The sequence below is a fragment of the Stenella coeruleoalba genome (assembly GCF_951394435.1).
Source record: "Stenella coeruleoalba genome assembly, chromosome: 20".
In the NCBI taxonomy this organism is placed as follows: domain Eukaryota; kingdom Metazoa; phylum Chordata; class Mammalia; order Artiodactyla; family Delphinidae; genus Stenella; species Stenella coeruleoalba.
In genome coordinates, this window is record NC_137166.1 from 51,931,605 (window position 1) to 51,954,672 (window position 23,068).

A 23,068-nucleotide genomic window follows, 5' to 3' on the forward strand; every position below is an offset into this window, starting at 1 on the left:
GGGGCTGTCTTTTCAGCCCCTGCTGCTGACATGGTGTCTACATGTGCCTGCCCTTCCTTTCTCGAGTAGCTGGTCCCCCAGGTCTCTGTCCACACGACCTGGATCACCGGAGACGGAATCCCAGGCTTTTCTTTCCATGGCCCTCCTACACCTGCTTCAGTACAGCTGGAGCTCTAGGCCTGCCTGCACCCCACACCCGTCTACACCTATTCCTCTTCTACCAGGAGGGTGTTAGGGCTCAGACTCTACAACTTCAGTTGGCTGTCTTTGCCACCTGTCCCAATTGCCAATGTCCCACATTGCCCAGCCCCCTCTCTGGAAGTCGCCTGTCCCCTGAGACTTAACGCTAGTCTGGTCCCTGACAGAGATGTGGGTGAGTTCGCATCTAAATAGCCTAGCGCTTCCCCGCCCCCACCCCTTTCCTGGAAGCCAGAAGCTGCGACATCACTTGCAGGTGTCAGCTGCCCCGCCCCTCCTCTCTCCGCCTTAAAGGGGTCGCGTCTCCCGAGGCTTCCCAGGGGCGTAGATAGCACCTCGGCGGGACCCGTGAGGGCTCCGTGGCCGCGGTGCGGGAGGTGGGTGTCCGGATCCTAATCCTGCCCTTCTGACGTGGTGTGGCTCTTGGCCTCCGTTTTCTCGGCCTGAGAAGTGGGGACGCCCGGATTCCTCGCACTGAAGCAGGCGCTCAGGGGGCATTTTCCAGGCCCGGGAAGGGGGTGGGGCAGCAGCCCAGAGGAGCCGCTTCACCCACCGGTTTCTCGGACCCCGCCCGCCCCACCCCCACGATGACCGCCCACATCCTCCTGCTGTTGCTCCTCGCCTCCTCCACCCTGGGGGACCCGGACTCCGCGGGCAGGTGAGAAACGCCGGTGTCAGCGGGGACACAGCCGGAGAGAGACCGCGAGGGGCATGCGACCTCTCTAGGCGGTTTTCCGCTTCGGTGGAATCGGAAGTTGATCAGGAAACGCGCCCGCCAATCTCGGAGTTCTGGGTCGCCCACAGGGCTCCATTTCTCGAGTGGATTGTTTGAACCCGCTTTTCTCTCACGCTCCATCCCCAGGCGGCCCCAGCGCCAGGTCTCCCAGCAGCACAGGCACCTCTGTTCACTGGGCACGTGCCAGACGCACCGCCTGCCAGAGATCATATACTGGCTCCGCTCTGCCTCCACCAAGGAGCTCTCAGGGAAGGCGGGCCGCGAGCCTCAGGATCCCCACAGCTATGGGCGCCGCCGGCGGCGCGCGGCCAGACTCCTGCTGCGTCTCCAGGACCCCAGCCTGAGGCAAGGAGGCCAGCGCAGTGCCCGGCTCTCTGGGTGATGTTGGGCACATCTCTGTTAGTCCGCTGGCTTCAGTCTACCCATCTGTGTATCGGGGCCGTGACCCCAAGTTTCTTTTCCCCTAACTCCACCTCCTGGGCTCTCCCCAGGCAGCGACTGGGCTGGACCACGTGCACACCGGACCCAGCATGGACAAAGAATATTAACGTCCAGAGCTGAATAAAACGAGAGTTCCATGTTTCAGTCTCTGCTTGTCTGTGCCCATTCTGGCCTCCCAATCTGAGCTCGGTCCCTGAGCCCCTCACCTTTACCCACGCACTTTTCCCTTCACGGAAGTCCCTCTGACTAACTTGAATCCAATCTGCTGTAGCACCTCCACGCCAACTTAATCCCTGCAGCTGCATCTTCCGTGGGTGGTTTTGGTGGGCCGACCTGACCCCAAAGCAGTCCTCCCCCCTCTCCTGGGTGGTAGGGCTGAGATTCACTCTGGCTCCCACGCGCGTGGGCTGTGAGTTCCAAGCTGAGCTTCCTTCCTCAAAGAGAAAGAAGAGAGACAAAGAGTGGACTGGAGAGCCGAAGAAACGGGTTCGGAGGAGAAGTGCTGCGTAGAACGGGGGAGGCCCAATGGTGGAGAATCAGGCGGGTAGGAGTCTGTGGGCTGGGAATCGAACGGAAGGAGGGGATTGGACGCTGGGATTCGAAGGGGGCGGGAACTGAGCGTGGGGATTGGAAGGGGGCGGGGATAGAAGATTGGAAGGGGGCGGGGTTAAAACCTGGGACTTGAATACCCGGCGAGGCACCCGTTAGACAGAAATCCGGGTTCCTGGATGTTGGATAGTTGGAGGCGGACAGGTGCTCCGGAGGCCCATCGACCAAGTCTTGGACTCACAGTCACTGGGATTGGGTATATGCAAGTGGGAGGCTTGAGTCCGGCGCTCTAAATCGGGGGTCGGGGGGGTGTACTCGGGCTTGGTCTCCAGGATCCGATCGGCGGACCCCTGACTCAGCGTGGTAAGTGCCGGACTGGAGGGGCCCGAGTTCCTGCGGGGGCTGGAGGATTGTGTCTTGGGTTGGGAGTGCGGGCCTCTCCATCACTTGTCCTCGACGCTCGCCTCTGCTCTCAGCCTCAGCATCCCTGCCCGCGAGGCATGCGCAGTAGGGTGCTTCCCCCCCGCATCCCCTTCAGCCCGGGGGCGGGGGGAGGGGACGCTGGGCTACCCCAGAGCGTATGAATTTATAGAGAACCCCCACCCAAATCCCTCCTCACTCCCACCCCCCAGCCCCAGCCTTGGAATGGGAAGCGGAAATGGAGTGGACAATGCCAACGTCCGGCAGGTGTTCGTTTCAAATGGGTTTAGGACTAATGTTTTTCCCGAGATCCCGCAACTCACCCTGGACCAGTTTCCTGCCCCGAACCCCGAATCTTGAAAGGCCCTTGCGGGGGGGGGGGCACTGTCCCCGCACCATGTTCTCAGAATAGCCGCAAAAGGGCTATTATCCCGCAAATTATCCCTCCTGCCTTTCTGTGTGTTCACAGAGGTCCCCAACTGAAGTCCTCCCGATACCGGAGTCTTCGGCCAGGACCCTCAAGACCCCTCAGGTGGTTAGGGAAGGGTGAGCTGGCGTCCTATGTCCCTGGGTCTGCGGAGAAGGGGCTGGGGGTCTGGAGAATGACCCTCTGTCCTCCTCCCAGGGCTGTAGCGTGACATGGCTGAAGCGCACCAGGCCGTGGGCTTCCGACCCTCGCTGACTTCGGACGCGGGAGAAGTGGAGCTCAGTGCCCCGATGTTGCAGGAGATCTACCTCTCCGGACTGCGCTCTTGGAAAAGGCATCTGTCCCGTTTCTGGGTGAGGAGGGCTGCGGCTTGGTTTCCTTCCGGGAATCCAGTTACCTGCTTCCGGGATGCCTGAGGCTCCCTTCCGGCATCCTGGTGGTCCCACTTCTGGGATCCTGTCACCCCTTCTGGGAATTTTGGTGTCTCTTCAGGACCCCTTAAAGCCATTTCCGGGTTCTCTATGGCTCACTTCCGGGATCCTCAACCTCACCTACTGGGAACTGCCCTTTACCTCTTGTACCCACTTCCTGGAAGCCCTTCCCCTCTCCCCACACCCACAAACACAACTTTCACTCCACTTTCTAGAACTCAGTCCCCTTACCGTTCCCTTTCATCTCTACCTCTAAACGAGGTGCTTCCGATTCCAGAACCCCATGGCTTGATCAACATCTTGGGTAGCCCACACCCCAATCCTGAAGGCCTCCCTTTGCCATAGTCCTTACCCACTGGGTCTGAGAGGCCCCTCCTTGCCCCTGCTGTGAACCTCCAGTACCCTCTCCAATATGTGGCACACCCTCCCTACCGTTCTGAGATGTGAACCTCCACTGTCTGTATCGTCTAGTTACCCATCACCACAAACCCTGCTGCCTCAGCTCTGGAAAAGACAAACTCCTTGCCCTAGAATGCCCACATCTACCCAGGGCCCACCCAGGTCAGCCCGAGACTCCCTGGTTCTAGAACTCTGGCACCATCTACGTATGGAGTCTCCCTGCTGGTCACACCCTCTTTCTGTGAACACAGGTCTTGAACACCTATGGGGTCTGCCAGGACTGAGTTTGAATCCTGGCTCTGCCACTGACTAGCTGTGTGGCCTTGGGCAAGCGCGTTGCTCTGAGACTCAGGTTCCCCACGTGTGAAACAGGAGTGATGGTAGCACCTCCCTCACAGGACAGTTTTGAGTTCATGTAAGCACTGAGCCAGGTGCTTGGCCCGTGGCAAGTGCTAAGTAAGTGTTAGCTTTAGATTATAATATTGTTCGTCATTTACCGAAAATCTGTGGAGCATCTGTTAAGGGCCTGGCACTGTTTGGAGCACTGGGGACACGGCAGGGAGCAAGACGGACAGATCTGCCCTCCTGGAGCTCTTGATCAAGCTGGAGGAGAAGGCAATAAAGAAGATAAACAAGCAAACCATAGAGTATTTTAGGTGGTGACGTGCTATGGAGGAAGATAAAGCAGGCAGGGAAGAGGGAGCATGGAGGTGTTATAATAAAACCAGGGGGCAGCCCAGGAGGATCTCTGGAAGCCGAGACATTTGAGCAGGGTGGATCACACTTCTGTGGCCATATTGGCTGTTAAAATGGTTATTAAAATAGAGATGTATCTGCTCCAGTGAATAAATAGCCACTAACCCAAACTCCCAGAGAGACTCCGCCCCTGGGACCCCCTGCACCTCAGGCCAACCCAGCAGCTAAAATGTTAACCTGTGGTTAAATACACACATTTATATATATACACATAAATAGACATTTAAACTAAGATCTAATTATATACAGAAAAATGCACAGATTGTTTTTAAGTGTACAGTCCTTGAATTTTGTAATATCTTTGTAACCTGTATAATACCTGTGTAACCAACTCCCCATCAAGACAGCACTGCCATCATTCTAGGATGTTCCTTCGAGCTCCTTTCCAGCCAGCACTCCCTACCTCACCCTCACTGCGAGGCAACCACTGTTCTGATTTCTATGCTTATAGACGGATTTGGACTGGTGTTGCTGTGTCGAATATTTTGACTGTCACCCCTGTATCTGAGTCACCTCTGAAGCTCTTTTCTGACTCATGTCACCTGTTGCAAATGGCCCCCACCAGATCCTCATATTAGTATTAATTGATAATTGTAATAATGACAACTCTTGCCTTTCTGTCACATAGCTGCCTCTCTCCCTGATGGTCACGTGGAGCTCTCACATCCTTCCTCTCCAGTCTGGGACCCCAGGAACCACCCTGAAGCCGTAGCTCCTGGAACTTGGTCCCAAGATGGGGGCTGTGCCATCAGCAATGCCAGAGCTGTAATTCCATAGACTCATTGCTAAACCTTTCTTTTCTTTTTTAAAAATTTATTTATTTTATTTATTTATTTTTGGTTGCGTTGGGTCTTTGTTGTTGCGTGCGGGCTTTCTCTAGTTGCGGTGAGCAGGGGCTACTCTTCATTGCAGTGCATGGGCTTATTTTGGTGGCTTTTCTTGTTGCGGAGCACGGGCTCTAGGCATGCGGGCTTCAGTAGTTGTGGCACGCAGGCTCAGTAGTTGTGGCGCACGGTCTTAGTTGCTCTGCGGCATGTGGGATCTTCCTGGACCAGGGCTTGAACCCGTGCCCCCTGCATTGGCAGGCGGATTCTTAACCACTGCCCCACCAGGGAAGCCCTAAACCTTACTTTCTTCACTTAAAAAATGGGAACCTTGACAGTCCCTGCCTCAAGGGATTATTGTAAGCATTAGTTGTCTTAGCAGAAGGCCTGGCTCACAGAAGTGACCACTCCAGCATCGCGATTCTTGTCTTACATGCCACATAGGTGCTGTGTAGCCTCCAGCATGTTAGTAACTTCTCTGAGCTTCTGCTTTCTCATTTCTAAAATCAAACTAGGTAGTAATGTGTCTCAGGCTCAGTACCAACCAAGCCCTCTGACTCTGTTGCTCATCTGGTCCTCATCAGGGCTTTTTGTTTTTGGCTGTGCCGCGCGGCTCGTGGGGTCTTAGTTCCCCAACCAGGGATCGAACCCGCGCTCCCTGCAGTGGAAGCATGGAGTCTTAACCTCTGGACTGCCAGGGAAGTCCCATTAGGGCCTTCTAAGGTAAGCCTATCATTAGTCCCATTTTACAGAAGCCCAGAGAGGTGCTTTCACTTTTCCCAGGTCACACAGCTGCTAAGATGCAGAAGTAGAGGCAGAGCTAGAATTAGCAGTCTGGCTCTGGAGTCCATGCTGAGGCCCCACCATCCTGGGGTGCTTTTCTAGAATGGATCTCAAAATCTATGCCAAAAGAGCTGTTGTGAATTATGTGCAGTGGGTCACTTGGGCCAAGCATATGGCACGGCATCCGGCACTTAGTGGGTGGTTCATTGGCAGGAGATCTGAGTGTCATCTGAAATCATTTCCAAATGAATATGAAATTCTGAGATACGGCAGACTTCAGAGTTCGGTACCTTGTGGTTCATCCTGGTGCATTAGGGTCACAAGGCATCCCGGATGGTTTAAGTGATTGACAGTGGACCCTGGAGCCAGGGAACCTGGGTTCAAATCCTACCTCCACCACTTCCTGGCCATGTGGCCTTCGAGGAGTTCTTCAAACTTCCTATCTCCTCAGTTTCCTCACCCGTATGATGAAGATAATAATAATTTCTATCTTACTGAGTGGCAGGGGAACGAGATAATTTAATGACGCTCCTTGTACTTGGGAAGTGCTATGGAGACATTTCCTGTTATTAGGATGCCCCTGTTCTATTGCAATACAGAGCCCTAGATAGAAGAACTGAAAATTTCTTTTAAAAAGAAAATTAAACAACAAAAATAACCACATTTGCCAGTAACCTTTTCCTGCCAAGCCAAAGGGAGACTGCCAAGTAACTACATCTCCAGTGAGAAGTAGCTTAGCAACAGAGGGGATCATCATAATAATTACTGAGCACCTACAGTGTGCCTGGCTATGAGCTATGCAATTTACCATTCTGCTCCCCCCACCCCGAGCCCTCTGCTTTGTTTTTCTCCATAGCACCTCTCGTCATCCGACCCACTTCACTAAAGCCTTTACTTATGTAGGTATTGTCTCTGTCCCCCATGAGAGCAGGAATCTTGCTGTCTTGTCACTGTTGTTGGACTGCAGTAAGCATTTGTGGAATATTTCCTCATCCAGCCCTTGTGACAGCCCTATGAGCCAAGTACTGGGATTGTTCCCATCCTACAGATGAGGAAACTGAGACAGAGAGGTAAAGTCACTTGCTTGCGGTCACTCTACTAGGTAGTGACAGAGCAGAGATCTGAACGCAGAGGGTGGGGACTCCAGAGCCCAAGGTCTAAACCATGATCTCTGAGGCCTTCTTGGTTATTAAAATGTGGGAAGAGGAGAGGGAGTGGTTTCTTGAGCCCTGGTGGTGATGCCAAAACCAACAGCAGCTCTTATCCCGGCTTAACCATGCTCTCTGTGTGACTTTGAACCTACGTGTTTTCTTTTGTAAAAGGAGAACATCTTAGTACCTACTTCACGGGGTTGTTGGGAGTTAATTAAAGAGTTAAGCCTTGCAAATGGCACCTGGCATGTAGTAAGTGCTCATTAAATGTTAGTCAACTCTTGGGGCTTCCCTGGTGGCGCAGTGGTTAAGGATCCGCCTGCCAATGCAGGGGACACGGGTTCGAGCCCTGGCCCAGGAAGATCCCACATGCCGTGGAGCAACTAAGCCCGTGAGCTACAACTACTGAGTCTGCGCTCTAGAGCCCACGTGCCACAGCTACTGAAGCCCGCGCGCCTAGAGCCCGTGCTCCTCAGCAAGAGAAGCCACCACAATGAGAAGCCCGCGCACCACAACGAAGAGTAGCCCCCGCTCGCCGCAACTAGAGAAAGCCCGCAGGCAGCAACAAAGACCCAACGCAGCCCAAAATAAATAAATAAATAAATAAAAATTTAAAAGGAAATGTTAGTCAACTCTAGCATGCTCCCCTGGGAGTCTGATTAGTTACCCAACACTTCGATTCATTCCTCAGTCATCCCATGGCCAGCTCCTGAGCTCTGGACCCTGCTGTATAGGGGATACCAGTTTGCTTTTTTGACAGTTTCACCTTCGGGGTCCTGCCTGGGAGTAACCTCTCCTCCAGGAAGCCCTCCCTGACTCCTTCAGGCTGAGCAACCTGCCCTATCCTATGGCCATTAGTACTCCATTCTGGTCTGACCTCCCTGGGGGCAAGACCCAGATGTGTCTGTTCCCCAGGGCGTCTGGTACAGCTCAGTGCTGAATCAACATCTAAGAATGGTGCTGAGCAGATGGGATAATTGATTGAATAGGTGCCCTTTCCTCTCCGCAGAACGATTTTCTCACAGGTGTGTTCCCTGCTAGCCCCCTCAGCTGGCTGTTCCTCTTCAGTGCAATCCAGCTTGCCTGGTTCCTCCAGCTGGATCCTTCCTTAGGACTGATGGAGAAAATCAAAGAGTTGCTGCCAGACTGGTGAGGTCTCCCACTTCAGCCCAGTAACCTCCTAATCCCTTTCCCTCCACCCAGTAAGTTTCTCTATCAGCATGTATGCCCCTTAAAGAAAAGTAACCCTTGAGACTTACTTGGGGTCAGATAAATAAAGGTACAGACTCAAGTAAAAGGAGGTGATTTCCTCTCTTGTCTCTGTACATTTTCCATCCTGGCTGCTTCTTGCTAAAGGGGATGGTGGCAAAGTAGACAATATCCAGTTATGGTTATATATACTAATGGAAGTATGAACTCTGCTAATCTACAGTTGTGTAGTCTTGGGCAAGAGACCTCACCATTCTTGGTGTCAGGGTCTTCACCTGTAATGTGGGAATAATAATAATTGCTTCTTAGGGTGGTTGGAGTAATTAAACAAAATCATGCATGTGGAATATTCAGTACATTACTAGGAGGTTATTAAATAGGCGTGGTTGAATTACTATAGTTGTTGGGGAAGGTTTGGAAACCAGATGTGGGTGAGGTGGCAGGTTCTAACTCTTGGATTAGTCCTCCTGGGGAAGAAGGTTCAAACTTTGTGCAGACGGCCTCAAAGGGCAGATCCAGGATCAGACATAGAAATTTCTAGGAAGGCTAGATTTACCCACAGAGGGGAAGTGGCTTGCCCCGAGTCCTCCAGGTGGGATTTGCTCACAGCCTGTCTGATTGCAACTTTGCAAACATGTTGATTTACTGTATCTTTAGACCAGCATTTCCTGAACTTGAGTTTGTATTGAAGTCACCTGGAAGGCTTGTTACAACACTGATTGCTAGCCTGAACGCCAAGAGATGGAGATCATGGGGCCCAGAAATTTGCATTTCTAACAAGCTCCCAGGTGGTCCTGATGCTGCTGGTCCACGGGCCACACATTGAGAACCACTGCCTTACAGTGTAATTTGATCTGGTATATTTCACTAGAAATACCAGCTCTTATTTATTAAGCACCTGCCAATTTCCATGGGAAGTGATTTTAGAAGCTTGGCGTCTCCGCAGTCCTGGGAGGAGACGGTGGGTGTCCCGAGAAAAAAATCACACCTAGCACTGCACAAATGAGGAAACTGGACTTTTTCTGACCAACTCTAATGCTACAGGATATTCCTCCAACAGCTAAAAGATCAGAGTCAGCGTGTTAGGAACGGCAGGCGCTGGGTGGGGCTGGAGGCAAGGGGTGTTCTGAGGCCAGGAGACCCAGGCCTATACTCTTTTTCTCTACCCCACCCCACCCCAGGGGTGGACAGCATCACAGGCTTCGGGGGGTCCTGGCGGCCGCGCTGTTTGCTTCGTGTCTGTGGGGAGCTCTGATCTTCACGCTTCATGTGGCCCTGAGGCTACTTCTGTCCTACCACGGCTGGCTCCTCCAACCCCACGGAGCCACGTCCTCACGCACAAAGACCTGGCTGGTATGCGAGGGGCAGAGCCCTGCTCAAACTCGCTCTGCCCCATTCTCTCTGTGGGTTGCCACCCCGATACCCCCAACACCTGGCTGCCGGGCTGCAGTGAGGAGTTTAATGAACCACTAATTTTCCGCCAGGCCCTGGTTCGCATCTTCTCCGGCCGCCACCCAATGCTCTTCAGTTACCAACGCTCCCTGCCGCGTCAGCCTGTGCCCTCCGTGCAGGACACCGTGCGCAAGGTGGGCCAGGTACCCGGGGATGGGGCGGGAGGCTGCTGAGCAGTGGGGTGTGACCTGCCGTCTTCCCCTCCTTGCCCCTCAGTATCTGGAGTCTGTCCGACCCGTCCTCTCCGACGAGGACTTCGACTGGACCGCGGCCCTAGCACGGGAATTCCTGAGGCTGCAGGCGTCACTGCTGCAGTGGTACCTTCAGCTCAAGTCCTGGTGGGCGTCCAATTATGTGAGTACAGCATCCTGTAGGCAAAGGTTCTGAGCCGGCCCTCCTAACCCTGCCAGTTTTTCGCCCCGCCCACAACCCCCAGGCCCAGCGAAGATTGGAGCTTCACTCCAGACATGAGAACATTCTGAGCCCCGCCCCCACGCTCCAATATTTTAAACCCAGCCCCAGATGGATCCAATATTCTGAGCTCCTCCCTCCTCTCCCATATTCTGGAACCCGTCCATCCTGTGCCAACATTTTTGAGCCCCGTCCCCCCGTGCTCCCGCATTCTGAGCCCGGCTCTTCAATAATCTAAGCTCCGCCTCCAGGGTCCGCCCACATCCAGAGCTCCGCCCCCAACCCTCCAATATTTAAACCAGAATTCCGGGCCCCTTCCAACATTTCAGCCCCTCCTCTGGCCTGCCGAGTCTGTAAGCCCCGCCCCCAGTTCTTGTTTCCTCTCCCCTGTCTGGGCAAAGACGCCAAACGGGCTTCTACTATGATTTCAGGAGCTAGAGCCCTAGAACGCACTCTGAGTTGAGATCCTTGGGAAACCGAGGCATAGAACCAGTAAGCGAGTCACCCTGTAAGCGGCTTCCAGGCCTCCCATTCCGTAGGAAGCCACAAATATCTGTCAGGCAGCATGTGATGAGGTGGAGGTAGGAAGAAGAGACAGATGTATCACTTTTTTAGATTTCCCATATAAGTGATACCATATAATATTTGTCTTTCTTTGACTTACTTCACTTAGTATGATAATCTCTAAGTCCATCCATGTTGTGCAAATGGCAATATTTCATTCTTTTTATGCAAGCCTTAGTGGGTTTTTTTTCATAAATTTATTTATTTTTGGCTGCTTTGGTTCTTTGTTGCTGTGCATGGCTTTCTCTAGTTGCGGCCAGCAGGGGCTACTCTTCGTTGAGGTGCGCGGGCTTCTCACTGCGGTGGTTTCTCCTGTTGTGGAGCACGGGCTCTAGGCGCGCAGGCTTCAGTAGTTGTGTCATGCAGGCTCAGTAGTTGTGGCTCGCAGGCTGTAGAACGCAGGCTCAGTAGTTGTGGCGCACGGGCCCAGTTGCTCGGTGGTATGTGGGATCTTTCCAGACCAGGGCTCGAACCCGTGTCCCCTCCATTGGCAGGAGGATTCTTAACAACTGTGCCACCAAGGAAGCCCAACAAGCCTTAGTTTTAAGGGTTTTTTTTTTTCCCTTCATGCTCTTGGACCAGATTCTGCTCTTAAAAAATATATATATATACACATATAAATAATGTAGCAATTATATAATATATAAATTATATAAATATGTGTTGTTTATTATATATAAATAATGTATATACACACCATATTATATATATTTCATTGTACCTCTAAGGCACTGCCAGTTATAACATACACCATTATCTTATGGACAACTAAGGGAAAATAAAGTCTAACACAGTGCTTTCTTATCACTTATTATATAGGTCGATCCTCATTATTCATGCATTCTGTATTTGCAGATTTGCTGACTTGCTAAAATGTATTTGTAACCCCAAATCAGTATTCATGGCACTTTCATAGTCATTCACGGACATGCGCAGGATGGCAAAAATTTTGGCTTGCCCGCCGTGCACGTTCCCAGCTGAGATGGAACAGGGCTGGAAGGAACCTGACCCTGATTTCCCCTTGGAACAATGGCTCAGTGTTCGCTAATCAGCGTTCACTGCCACTTTACAGGACATAACGACCGCGAGTAATAAGAATCAACTGTATACGTTAAAACAGCTCAGACTTACTTAGACGTAGATTTGTATCAACTATCACTCCCAAGCAAGCTCAGAAAAATGGAAATGTAAATTGTAATAAATTGGCTTAAGCATCCCTAAGACTTTCACGCTCAGAATCCATCTCTTCTCAATTGCTTTTTGACTCAGACTTGTCCATATCTTCCTACTTTCTGCACAGCTTCATCCTCTGTGTTGTCAGGAACACAGTAAGAACCTTGACAATGTAGCATTTCCTGAAAGATCCTATGATGTACCTAAAGCCATTGGTGCAGTGCACTAAAGTGGCCTTTATTAAAACCAGATAAATTTTTGCTTTGCTTTGGAGATTTTCTTTTTTCTTTTTTTTTTTCCTTTGGAGATTTTCTGATTCATTGCCACCTCCCCAACGCCCCTACTGCCCCACCCCTCCCTGACCTCCCATCCCAACAGTTGGGTTCCTAGAAGTTAAAATCTTGCTCCACAATGATCTCTAGGATTTTCTTCTGAGTCATAGACTTTAGCAAGCTTTGATGCTGGTGAGGTTTTTCTTTGAAAAAAATGGTACATGATATGCATATAATGTTACAAATTATTTATTTATTTATTTATTTATTTTTGGCCAGGCCACAGGGGCATGCAGGATCTTAGTTCCCGACCAGGGATTGAACCCATGCCCCCTGCAGTGGAAGTGCAGAGTCCTAACCACTGGACAGCCAGGGAATTCCACAATATTATACATATAGTATTGTAAAACACACAAATCTTACATGTACAGCTTAATGAAGTTTTATGTATGCATATAACCAGATAACCCCTGGCTAGGTCAATATATCGAACTTTTCTACCGTTCGCTGGAAACTTATGGATTTTTCCAGAAGATGTTGCACATTTCCGGGGAATGACAACTACATCCTGCCTAGTCTAAGTGTAAGGAAGTGTAGGATGCCATGAACGTTAAGACGCAAGCAAACATGTATGTCTTCATAGATTCTACGCGATTCTATGACATAGAAGAAAGAAAAACATCTAGAAAACATTCAAGTCCTCTCTGACTACCTCCCTTTAATTCTTGTTTCTCCCACCATCGCCTGTGAGAAACACTTTGCTCAGAGTCTTTTCTGAGTGTATATATACATATATTTATACCCAGGGAGATATATACATATATTTAAGTATATAATTTTTATTTATAACATATAATTTTAAAGTATTTAGTAATATGTTATATATCATAACACATTAATATTTAATATATATAAAACAAATATCATATATAATTTTAATTGTGATTAAAATATACATAATATATTGGGCTTCCCTGGTGGCGCAGTGGTTGAGAGTCCACCTGCCAATGCAGGGGTCAGGGGTTCGTGCCCCGGTCTGGGAAGATCCCACATGCCGCGGAGCAACTAGGCCCGTGAGCCATGGCCGCTGAGCCTGCGCATCCGGAGCCTGTGCTCCGCAACGGGAGAGGCCACAACAGTGAGTGGCCCGTGTACCCCAAAAAAAAAAAAATAAAATATACATAATATAAAATTTGTCACTGTAACCATTTTTCAGTGTACAATTCAGTGGTACTAAGTACAGTCACAGTGTTGTGTAACCATCACTACTATCTCTCTCTAGAACTTTTTCATCATCCCAAACAGAAACTCTGTGTCCACTAAGCAAAATCTCCCTATTCTCACTTCCCCAAAGCCCCAGGTAACCTCTGTTCTACTTTGTCTCTCTGAATTGGCTTATTTTAGATTTTTCATAGAAATGGAATCATACACTATTTGTCCTTTTGTGCCTGAGTCATTTCACTTAGCATAATGTTTTCATTGTGGCCCCAAAGACTTAGAACTTCATTCCTTTCTATATTAACATTCCATCATATGGATAGACCACATTTTGGTTGTCTATTCATCCACTTGGTGAACAGGTTGGGCCTTAGTAGTATTTTTTTAAATAAGATGGGATAGTTTCATATATCTTGTTGTGTGCCTAGCCTTTTTCACTCTGCAGCCTGTCTTGGTGCTCATTCTCTGTCAGTAATGTAGATGTAACGTTTTTAAAAATTAATTAATTCATTTATTTTTGGCTGCGTTGGGTCTTCGTTGCTGCACACGGGCTTTCCCTAGTTGCTGTGAGCGGGGGCTACTCTTTGTTGCGGTGCGCGGGCTTCTCATTGCGGTGGCTTCTCTTGTTGCAGAGCATGGGCTCTAGGCACGTGTGCTTCAGTAGTTGTGGCACGCGGGCTCAGTAGTTGTGGCTCACAGGCTCTAGAGTGGAGGCTCAGTAATTGTGGCGCACGGGTTCAGTTGCTCCACGGCATGTGGGATCTTCCCGGACCAGGGCTCGAACCCATGTCCCCTGCATTGGCAGGCGGATTCTTAACCACTGCACCACCAGGGAAGTCCAGATGTAACTTATTTTTAACAGCTGTGAAGTGTTCCATAACACAAGGGTTACATGGTTTAGCTAACTGATCCCCCATCGATGGACTTCTAGGTTATTGCTAGTTATTGATCTTGATGCCTCCTTCATTGAGCTCCACTCTCCCTATTTGACATAGTAAAGTCTTTGGGGGGCTCCCCTCCCCCACTCACCCCCCGTACCTTGACCCCAGCCACCGCAGCTTTGTGTCTCTCTGCCCCACTCCTAGGTCAGTGACTGGTGGGAAGAATTTGTGTACCTGCGCTCCCGGAACTCACTGATGGTGAATAGCAACTATTATATGATGGTGAGAAGGGGAGAAGGAGGTTAGGCACCGGGCCGGGGATGGGGTTCATAGTTTCTGGGGTCTAGGGTTGGGGTGTCTGGGTAGAATGTGGGGTTTAGGGTCAGTGACCTCAATCACAATCTGGATTTCACCATCCTGCCTCTGTTGGGATCAAGACCTGTGTTTGGGGTCAGTGCCCCCATCAGAGGCAAACCTGACCCCAGGCGTTTTGCTATCCCCTGGACCGGCCCGCAGGACTTCCTGTATGTCACGCCCACTCCCGTGCAGGCCGCCCGTGCCGGGAACGCGGTCCACGCCCTCCTCCTGTACCGCCACCGCCTGAACCGACAGGAGATCCTGCCGGTAAGAGGGCTGTCCCCGCGGGCTGGGGACAGAGGCTGTGGTCCTGAGACCATGAGGCCACATGGGTCCTGGGAAGCAGTTCATGGGCCCATGACCTCCTGCAGACTTTGCTGATGGGAATGCGGCCCTTGTGCTCTGCCCAGTATGAGAAGATATTCAACACCACGCGAATTCCCGGGGTCCACAAAGGTGAGCCCCCTCTCCCCTCCTCACTGATAGAGGCAGAACAGTGTAGTGGCTAAGAGCACGCTCTCTGGAGCTAGCCTGCCTGGGTTCAAATACCAACTCTGTAACTCCCAAGCTGTGTGACCTTGGGCAAATTATTACCCTCTCTGAGCTTCAGTTTCCTCTTCTCTAAAATGGGGTAATAAGGGTACCTAGGGTGGTGAGGATTAAAGGAGTGTGTCAGACAGTGCAAGCCACTTGGTAAAGTGCCTAATAAAGGTCGTTATTCTTTTTTGGGGGGGGTATAACTGCTTTACAATGTTGTGTTAGTTTCTACTGTACAATAAAGTGAATCAGCTATATGTATACATATACCCCCTTCCTCTTGGACCCCCGCCCCCATCCCACCCATCTAGGTCATCACAGAGCACGTTATTCTTATAATGTATCACCCCTAGACCACATCCGCCACCTCCGTGACAGCAGACACGTGGCCGTCTTCCACCGGGGCCGATTCTTCCGCGTGGGGACCCACACCCAAAGCGGCCTGCTTTCCCCACGGGCCCTGGAGCAGCAGTTCCAGCGAATCCTGGACGACCCCTCTCCTGCCTGCCCCCACGAGGAGCATCTGGCGGCCTTGACCGCTGCTCCAAGGTGAGGGTCACAGATCTGGGGGCCCGGAGGCCCAGCCAGCATCTTGAGGTTGCAGGCTGGGTGGAGGCTGGGCAGGGTAGAGAGTCAGCTGGAACTCAGGCACTCCCCCGACAGGGACATGTGGGCCCAGGTGCGGAGGTCCCTGAAGACCCAGGCCCAGGAGGCCCTGGAGGCCGTCGAAGGGGCTGCTTTCTTTGTATCACTCGACTCTGAGCCCGCGGGGCTCACCAGGGAGGACCCCGCAGCTTCCTTAGACGCCTACGCCCACGCCCTGCTGGCCGGTAGGGGCCACGACCGGTGAGTCAGCCTGGGGATTTGGACCCCACCCCACTTGTGACCCCAGACCCAATGCATTGAGACCTGGGGACCTCTGAAGCAGATAACCGCTAGACCTGGGACCCCAGATCCAGAACCACAGATCTAAGGACCACCAAACCCCTGACCTGGACCCTCAGACCTTGAAAAAACTCTAGACCTGGGACTCCAGACTCAGAATCTCAGACCCAGTGACCCCAGATATGAGGATTAACAAATGCCAAACCTGGGACCCCTAGACACAGAGACCTGCAGCTAGACCCCAAGCCTGGGGACCTCAGACTCAGAACTGCAAACTATGGAATCCTCAGACCTTAATGCAGGCACCCCAAACCCAGGACCTCACACCTGGGACCCCGCCTACGTAGAGATCTTCAGACAACTTCCTTGATGCCCACCAGGCACCACTCTGAGTTCTGAGGCTCCTGGGAGAGTCCGCCTAAGCTCTCAGCATCCGTAAACCCTGAACTTTTTTTATCACATTCTTTCAAAAGCCCTGAACTCTCCAAACCTGAGACACATCTCAGAGACCATCAGTACCTCCACCTTCTTAGAGCTCCCCATACCAGGACCCCAGGCCTGATTCCTAGATCTCCCCACGGAAACCCCCTGAGTTCTCACAGAGAGCCCCCCGACATCCCTCCTGGCCTCTTTGGTGAATACTCTGAACTCTCCCCCCGCAGCTGGTTTGACAAATCCTTCTCCTTAATCGTCTTCTCCAACGGGAAGTTGGGCCTCAGCGTGGAGCACTCGTGGGCTGACTGCCCCATCTCAGGACACATGTGGGAGGTATGGCAGCTGGCCGGCCACACCCTGCAGGCTGCCCCCCACCCCCCGCCCATCTCCAAAGACCTTCTTCTCCAGTGCCTTAAGGTCAGAGGAAAAACGGAGGCTCAGAGAGAGGCAGAGACCAGACCAGGGTCGCCCCGCAGCAAAAAAGGGTGTCTGGGATTATGACCTTTCTTTCTCTCTCTCTCTCTTTTTTTTTTTTTTTTTGCGATACGCGGGCCTCTCACTGTTGTGGCCTCTCCCGTTGCGGAGCACAGGCTCCGGACGCGCAGGCTCAGCGGCCACAGGTCACGGGCCCAGCCGCTCCATGGCATGTGGGATCTTCCCGGACCGGGGCACGAACCCGTGTCCCCTGCATCGGCAGGCGGCCTCTCACCCACTGCGCCACCAGGGAAGCCCTCTCTCTCTCTTTTTTTTTTGGGCCGTGCCACATGGCTTGAGTTCCGCAATCAGGGATCGAACCTGGGCCCCAGCAGTGAAAGCGCCGAGTCCTAACCACTGGACCACAAGGGAAGTCCCTATGACCTTTCTTTGATGAATGGGCATGTGGGGCTCAGAGAAGGGAAGTGATTTGCCCAGAGTCACAGAGCGAGAATAAGAATCCAGAATGCTCTGAGACCAGAGTGTGACCAACCGTATCATACTCGCACTGGGTCAGACCTATCTCCCAGCTCTGGTTTGCTGTGTGACCTTCAGCAAGTTACTCCCCTCCTCTGAGCCTCAGTTTCTGCTTCATCAGGTGAAAAGGTTGGATTTTCTTTTATCTTTAAGCTCCACTCCAGTCCTGAGAACCTTAGCATCTCTCTTTTCTCTGTTTCACTTAGTACCTAAATCATAAGGGGTGGTGTCTGCACCCCACCAGTTTCCCAGTCTTCCGTGGTGTTGCATGAGGGGTTAGCTGGGATCCAGGGTGCGGATTAGGCATGTATGAGGGGAAGGGAGGTTGCTTCCAGATCTTGAGAGCAGCCCCAGGTAAGCACTGAGTCTTCTGTGCCTGTTTATTGTTTATAAAATGGGAATTTGCCTTTGATTATATTGGTAAATGACACTCTCAATTCAGTTTAACCTCAGACCCTCGAGACACTGCCTGTCATCTGTCATCTCTGCATATTGACTTTGAACAAAGAGATGTCACGTAGAGTAAGATAAAGAGAAATGGAAAGTCTAAGGCATAAAGTGAGAGGTTCTTCTCCTCCTTTAATTCTAATGTCAAAATGGGGATCTTAATCCCTTCTTTCTAGGGAGAAATTAAGTGGGAGGCTGGCCCATAGTAGGTGCCCCATCAGGACTGATTTAAAACATTTAACCACCAGCAGGGCCTGGGTACCACTCAATCAGAAGGAATGCTGAGCCCTAGAAGCCCATGCTGTGCCCAGCTTTCTCTCTCCTGTCCTAGGATCATGGCGGGGGTTGTCTTGGGAGGGCTGGGGCAGTAAGCACCGAGTATTAGTATTAGCCTTGCTCTCAATGAGTATGACCCCAAGAACCCACCTGTGACCATCAGACGTTTCTGTTTCTCAAGGATTGTCCCTGACCCCCTTAAGAAGGGACTTAAGAAAAGAGGTCCCTGGTTAGATGTCCCTTGGTCCAGAGGGAGGAAGGGACTCTGACAGCTTCCGTTTGTACACAGTTCACTCTGGCCACAGAATGCTTTCAGCTGGGCTACGCGGCAGATGGTCACTGCAAGGGGCACCCTGACCTCTCACTGCCCCAGCCCCAGCGGCTGCACTGGGACCTTCCAGACAAGGTTAGGCCTGGTTTCTAGGCCTCTCTTCCAAGTCCCCAAACTCCTGGCTTTGACTCTAACCTCATCCCCACTGCAATCTCAACTGAAAAATCAACCCCATCCCTAACCCAACACCAAACCCACACCCCATCCCCCCAAAAGCCCCAACTTCAAACCCCAACCCTATCTTCAGTCTAACCCCATCCCAACCACAACCCCAAATGCAAACCCACCCCATACTAACCCTCTTCCCACCACCCAGCCCCACGCTCAACCCCAATCCCATCTCCATCCCCGATGTCAACTTAGTTCTATCCCCACTCAAACCCAACTTCATCTCCACACCAAACTCATCTCCATCCCCAACTCCATCGCTATTCTTAATTCAATTCCATCTCCAACCCTAACCCCATCCTCAACCCTAGCCCCATCCCATACCCAACACTAACCCCATCCTCAACCCTAACCCCATCCCATACCCAACCCTAACTCATATCCCATCCTATACCCAGTCCCAACCCCAACCCCAGCTCCAATTCAGTCCTCATTTTCAACCCCATTCCCCATCCTATCCCTATCCCCAGCCCCAATCCTATCCTGACCTTCACTGCCAGCCCCATCTTTAGCCCTTCAGCTCCATTCCCTTCTTTGTCCCCTTTTCCATATTCCACCCCAACCTCACTCCATTCCCCTCACTTCCAGCCCCATTCCCAGCTCTGACCTACCCCTATCTGTAACCCCTGGCCATTCCTCCCTCCTCCTTCTCTGGCAGATCCATCTATCCATCTCTCTAGCCCTGAGGGGAGCCAAGACCTTGTCTGGAAACATCGACTGCCACGTCTTCCCCTTCTCCCACTTCGGCAAGAGCTTCATCAAACGCTGGCATCTCTCTTCAGACAGCTTCATCCAGATGGCCTTGCAGCTGGCCTACTTTCGGGTCAGTTGGGTTCCCGACCCCCACCCCCTCTCAGGACCTCAGTTCACCTGGGCCCCCAAGACCCGCCGCATTGACCCCTTTAATGACTTCTTGGTTATTGCCATGGTGAGTCCGCCATCTTGATTTCTCTCTCCCAATCACATGTCCATGGGTAGGAGGAGCTGGAGGTCCAGACAGAGGGGGGTCAAGTCCGTGAAGACTTCCTGGGTCTAGCTGACAGGCTCCTCTCCTCCTTGTCCCCAGGACAGGGGTCAATTCTGCCTGACTTATGAGTCGACCATGACTCGCTTGTTCCTGGAAGGGCGGACAGAGACGGTGCGTTCTTGCACGAGGGAGGCCTGCAACTTTGTGAGAGCCATGGAGGACAAAGAGAAGACAGTGGGTGTGGGCCTCGTTTGAGGCTTCAGTCATTTCCACATACTCATTCATACATTTACAAACTTTTAAGGAGCACCTTCTCAGGTCCAAGCTCCGTGATGGGACAGGGGAGGAACCAAGCCTGGTCTCTGACCTCAAGGAGCTCACTGATGGGGGGAGACAGAGGTAGTTCAGCACAGTGTGATACATGCTTTAATGGAGGTCACACAGAGGGCACTGGGGGAGCACCCAAGAGGGAGCCCTGGTTCCACAATGTAGGTCTCTTTATTTAACCTCTGTGTGACCTTGTGCCTTTCATTTGTACCATTCTTCATGTTCCCTATATAACCTCTCTGCTCAGAACCCCCCAGGCACCTCTGTTCCCTCTCCCCCAAACTTACGAAGTATTGTGGTTCAATGGAAGGAGTTTGGGCCCTAGAGTCAGACAGCCCTGGGAATCCACCTGATTCTGCCTTGCTGTGTGACCCTGGGCAAATGACTTCCCCTCTCTGTGCCTGTTTCCCTTCTGCAAAATAGAGTTGATATCTCTGCCTTGCAGGGATGTTGCAAGCTAGGCTGAGGCCGGGGGGTGTGACAGGCCTCAGCAGTAAGCCCACTTCCTGTCTTTCCATGACCTGTGACCTCCCCGGGGACCCCAGGACCCACAGTGCCTCGCCCTGTTCCGCTTGGCGGTAGACAAGCACCAAGCTCTGCTGAAGGCAGCGATGAGTGGACAGGGGGTCGACCGCCACCTCTTTGCTCTCTACATCGTCTCCCAATTCCTCCACCTGCAGTCTCCCTTCCTGGACCAGGTTGGGGTGCAGGGAAAGGGTTAAAGAGGGAAGTGGCAAACCACTGGAGAAGGGAGGCACTTCCGGGAAAGGAGGGTGATGTTGGAAAATGGAGGTATCAACAGAGGAGAGAGTTAGGGAGACCCGGGAAAGAAAGGGAGAGAGCGGAGAGGGAAAAGGGGCCAGGAAAGAGGGGCGTGGTTATGGAAAGAAACGCGAGGGGCGTGGTCAGAGAGGAGAGGGGCGGGGTCAGGGGTTGAAAGGGAGAGGGGCGTAGTTGGGGGAGGGGGGACAAGGAGAGGGCGGGTTCTGGGAGAAGGAAAGAGGGGTGTGGTCAAAAGGGAGAAGAGCAGAGGGGTGACGTCAGGAAGCGGAGGGGCAGAACGGCACAGATTTAAGGGAAATAGGCAGTTCAGCCGAGGCGGCGCGGACTTGCCGGTCAGTTTGTCTTTATTGCACACGTGACCGACTTCTGTCCCTCAGGTTCACTCGGAGCAGTGGCAGCTGGCCACCAGCCAGATTCCTGTTCAGCAAATCCACCTGTTCGACGTCCACAGTTACCCCGACTATGTTTCCTCTGGTGGTGGATTCGGGCCTGTGAGTGGACCTGGGCCCTGAGGGAGGGAGGAGGGGGCTGGGCATCCGCACTCCTACCTAGTGGGGGGTGGGGAGGGGGACCGGGGGCTATGTTGTTGCCCTCACTCTGTCCCTGTCAAGGCTGATGACCATGGTTATGGTGTTTCCTACATCTTCATGGGGGATGATGTGATCACCTTCCACATCTCCAGCAAAAAATCAAGCACAAGAACGGTGAGACTAACCCACCCCCGCCCCTTCCTCCCTCAGGACTCCCACTTCCCTGCTCTCGTAGGAGCGCAGACTCCCATCTCCCGACCATCCCATGATCCAGGAGTCCTAATACCCAAACCCCTCACCCCTCAGACCCAGGAACGGGAACCCCAGACCTCTTGTTTCTCAGCCCCTGGGAGCTCCTCTCCCAGCTTCTCCTGGACGTGACACATCTCTCCTTCCAGGACTCCCACCGGCTGGGGCAGCACATCGAGGATGCATTGTTGGACGTGGCCGCCCTTTTCCAGGAGGGGCAGCGTCTTAAGCGCAGAGGGTTAGGGGAGGACGACTCGGGGCACAGCCGTGACTCTCTTCCCTGCCATACCAGGGGCTCCAGGGCACCCACGACAGCCACTAACTTTTGACACCTTCCAGAGGGGAGCTGGTCTCCCCAGGAACTAGGGGGAAGGTCTCTACGGCTGCGCTGGTGCAGGACAGAAGCAGCCTGTTTGGGTTTGGGGATCCCACATCCGGTCTAATAAAGATGTGTGCGCTGGGGATGTGGTGTCTGCCGTGCTCTCGAGCTGGGCAGGGATGGGAGAGGTGAGGGTCAGGGTAGAGGAGGAGAAAAGTTCCCATCCATCTCCAGGCCCCACCATGAATTCCCGGTTACAATCACCACATCAGATATAAGCCCCAACACCTGCCCAATTTACTGCATTTCCAGCTCTAGTCGCACCAAACCCAACCATTCAAAGCCCATCCCAGTCAAACAGCCCCATGAGCTCTCATGAGCTCAGTTGGAACACCAACTGCCCACCCTAAACTTTTTTTTTTTTAATATTTTCTTGGCCAGGCTGCAGGGCATGTGGCTGCTTACTTCCCCGACCAGGGATCGAACCTGCACCCCTTGCATTGGAAGTGCAGAGTCTTAACCACTAGACCACCAGGGAAGTCATCTCCTAAATGAATGTTGACATCTCCTAAATGAATCCCCCAGGATTCTTATTACTTCTAGAGGCTGCCCACATTCCTAGGTTATGACCCCATCTTCCATCTTCACAGCTAGCATTGCTGCATCCCTCTGTGGCTTTCTCCTCTAGTCATACCTCCTGTGACTGACTCCTGCCATCATCTTCTAAGGACCCTTGTGGTCCTTAGGACCCTCGTAGTTAGACTGAGCCCACCCAGATAATCCAGGATTAGCTCCTAATCTTAAAACCAACTGATTAGCAACCTTAATTCCATCTGCCACCTAATTCCCCTTTGCCATGTAGCGTAACACATGCACAGGGTCCAGGGACTAGGAGGTGGGCATCTTTGGGGGAACCATTGTTCTGCATACCACAGGGGCATAGATGAAACCAGACTGGCCACGAGTTGATAAGTAGTGAAACTAGGGGAAAGGTCATTGGGATGGGGATGGTTCATCATATTATCTTACTTTTCTTTTGTCATTTTAAAAAACTGACGTATAGTTGATTTACAATGTTCATTAGAGATTGTCCTACTTTTGTAGATGCCTAAAAATTCCATGACAAAGAGTTAAATGAGGGGGCTTCCTGGCGGTCCAGTGGTTAAGACGCCGCACTTCCACTTCAGGGAGCACGGGTTCAATCCCTGGTT

General features: G+C 52.1%; 2 protein-coding genes across 6 annotated transcripts; both read left to right on the top strand.

Moving 5' to 3' along the window:
• Nucleotides 1-785: 785 nt before the first annotated feature.
• ADM5 (adrenomedullin 5 (putative)) lies at nt 786-1,855 on the top strand (the record flags this gene model as incomplete). The annotated part of the gene is made up of 2 exons (XM_079907840.1): nt 786-856; nt 1,061-1,855. 2 exons carry the CDS (start codon nt 786-788, stop codon nt 1,314-1,316), a joined length of 327 nt encoding a protein of 108 aa, XP_079763966.1. The 3' UTR covers nt 1,317-1,855.
• A 266-nt stretch (nt 1,856-2,121) lies between these two features.
• CPT1C (carnitine palmitoyltransferase 1C) lies at nt 2,122-22,693 on the top strand. 5 transcript variants are annotated; one of them, XM_079907032.1, is made up of 20 exons: nt 2,122-2,287; nt 2,814-2,876; nt 2,970-3,124; nt 8,125-8,264; nt 9,506-9,677; nt 9,809-9,910; nt 9,993-10,130; nt 14,500-14,577; nt 14,812-14,919; nt 15,024-15,108; nt 15,543-15,738; nt 15,853-16,035; nt 16,737-16,842; nt 18,473-18,589; nt 19,341-19,505; nt 19,749-19,883; nt 20,522-20,674; nt 21,137-21,250; nt 21,371-21,463; nt 21,688-22,693. In XM_079907032.1, the coding sequence occupies exons 3-20, from the start codon at nt 2,984-2,986 to the stop codon at nt 21,865-21,867; spliced, it is 2,406 nt and encodes an 801-aa protein (XP_079763158.1). In that variant the 5' UTR covers nt 2,122-2,287; nt 2,814-2,876; nt 2,970-2,983; the 3' UTR covers nt 21,868-22,693. The 5 variants fall into 5 exon arrangements, with proteins under 5 accessions (XP_079763158.1, XP_079763160.1, XP_079763159.1 ...); XM_079907034.1 differs by having other exon boundaries at nt 14,845-14,919; XM_079907033.1 differs by having other exon boundaries at nt 14,500-14,553.
• Nucleotides 22,694-23,068: the final 375 nt, after the last annotated feature.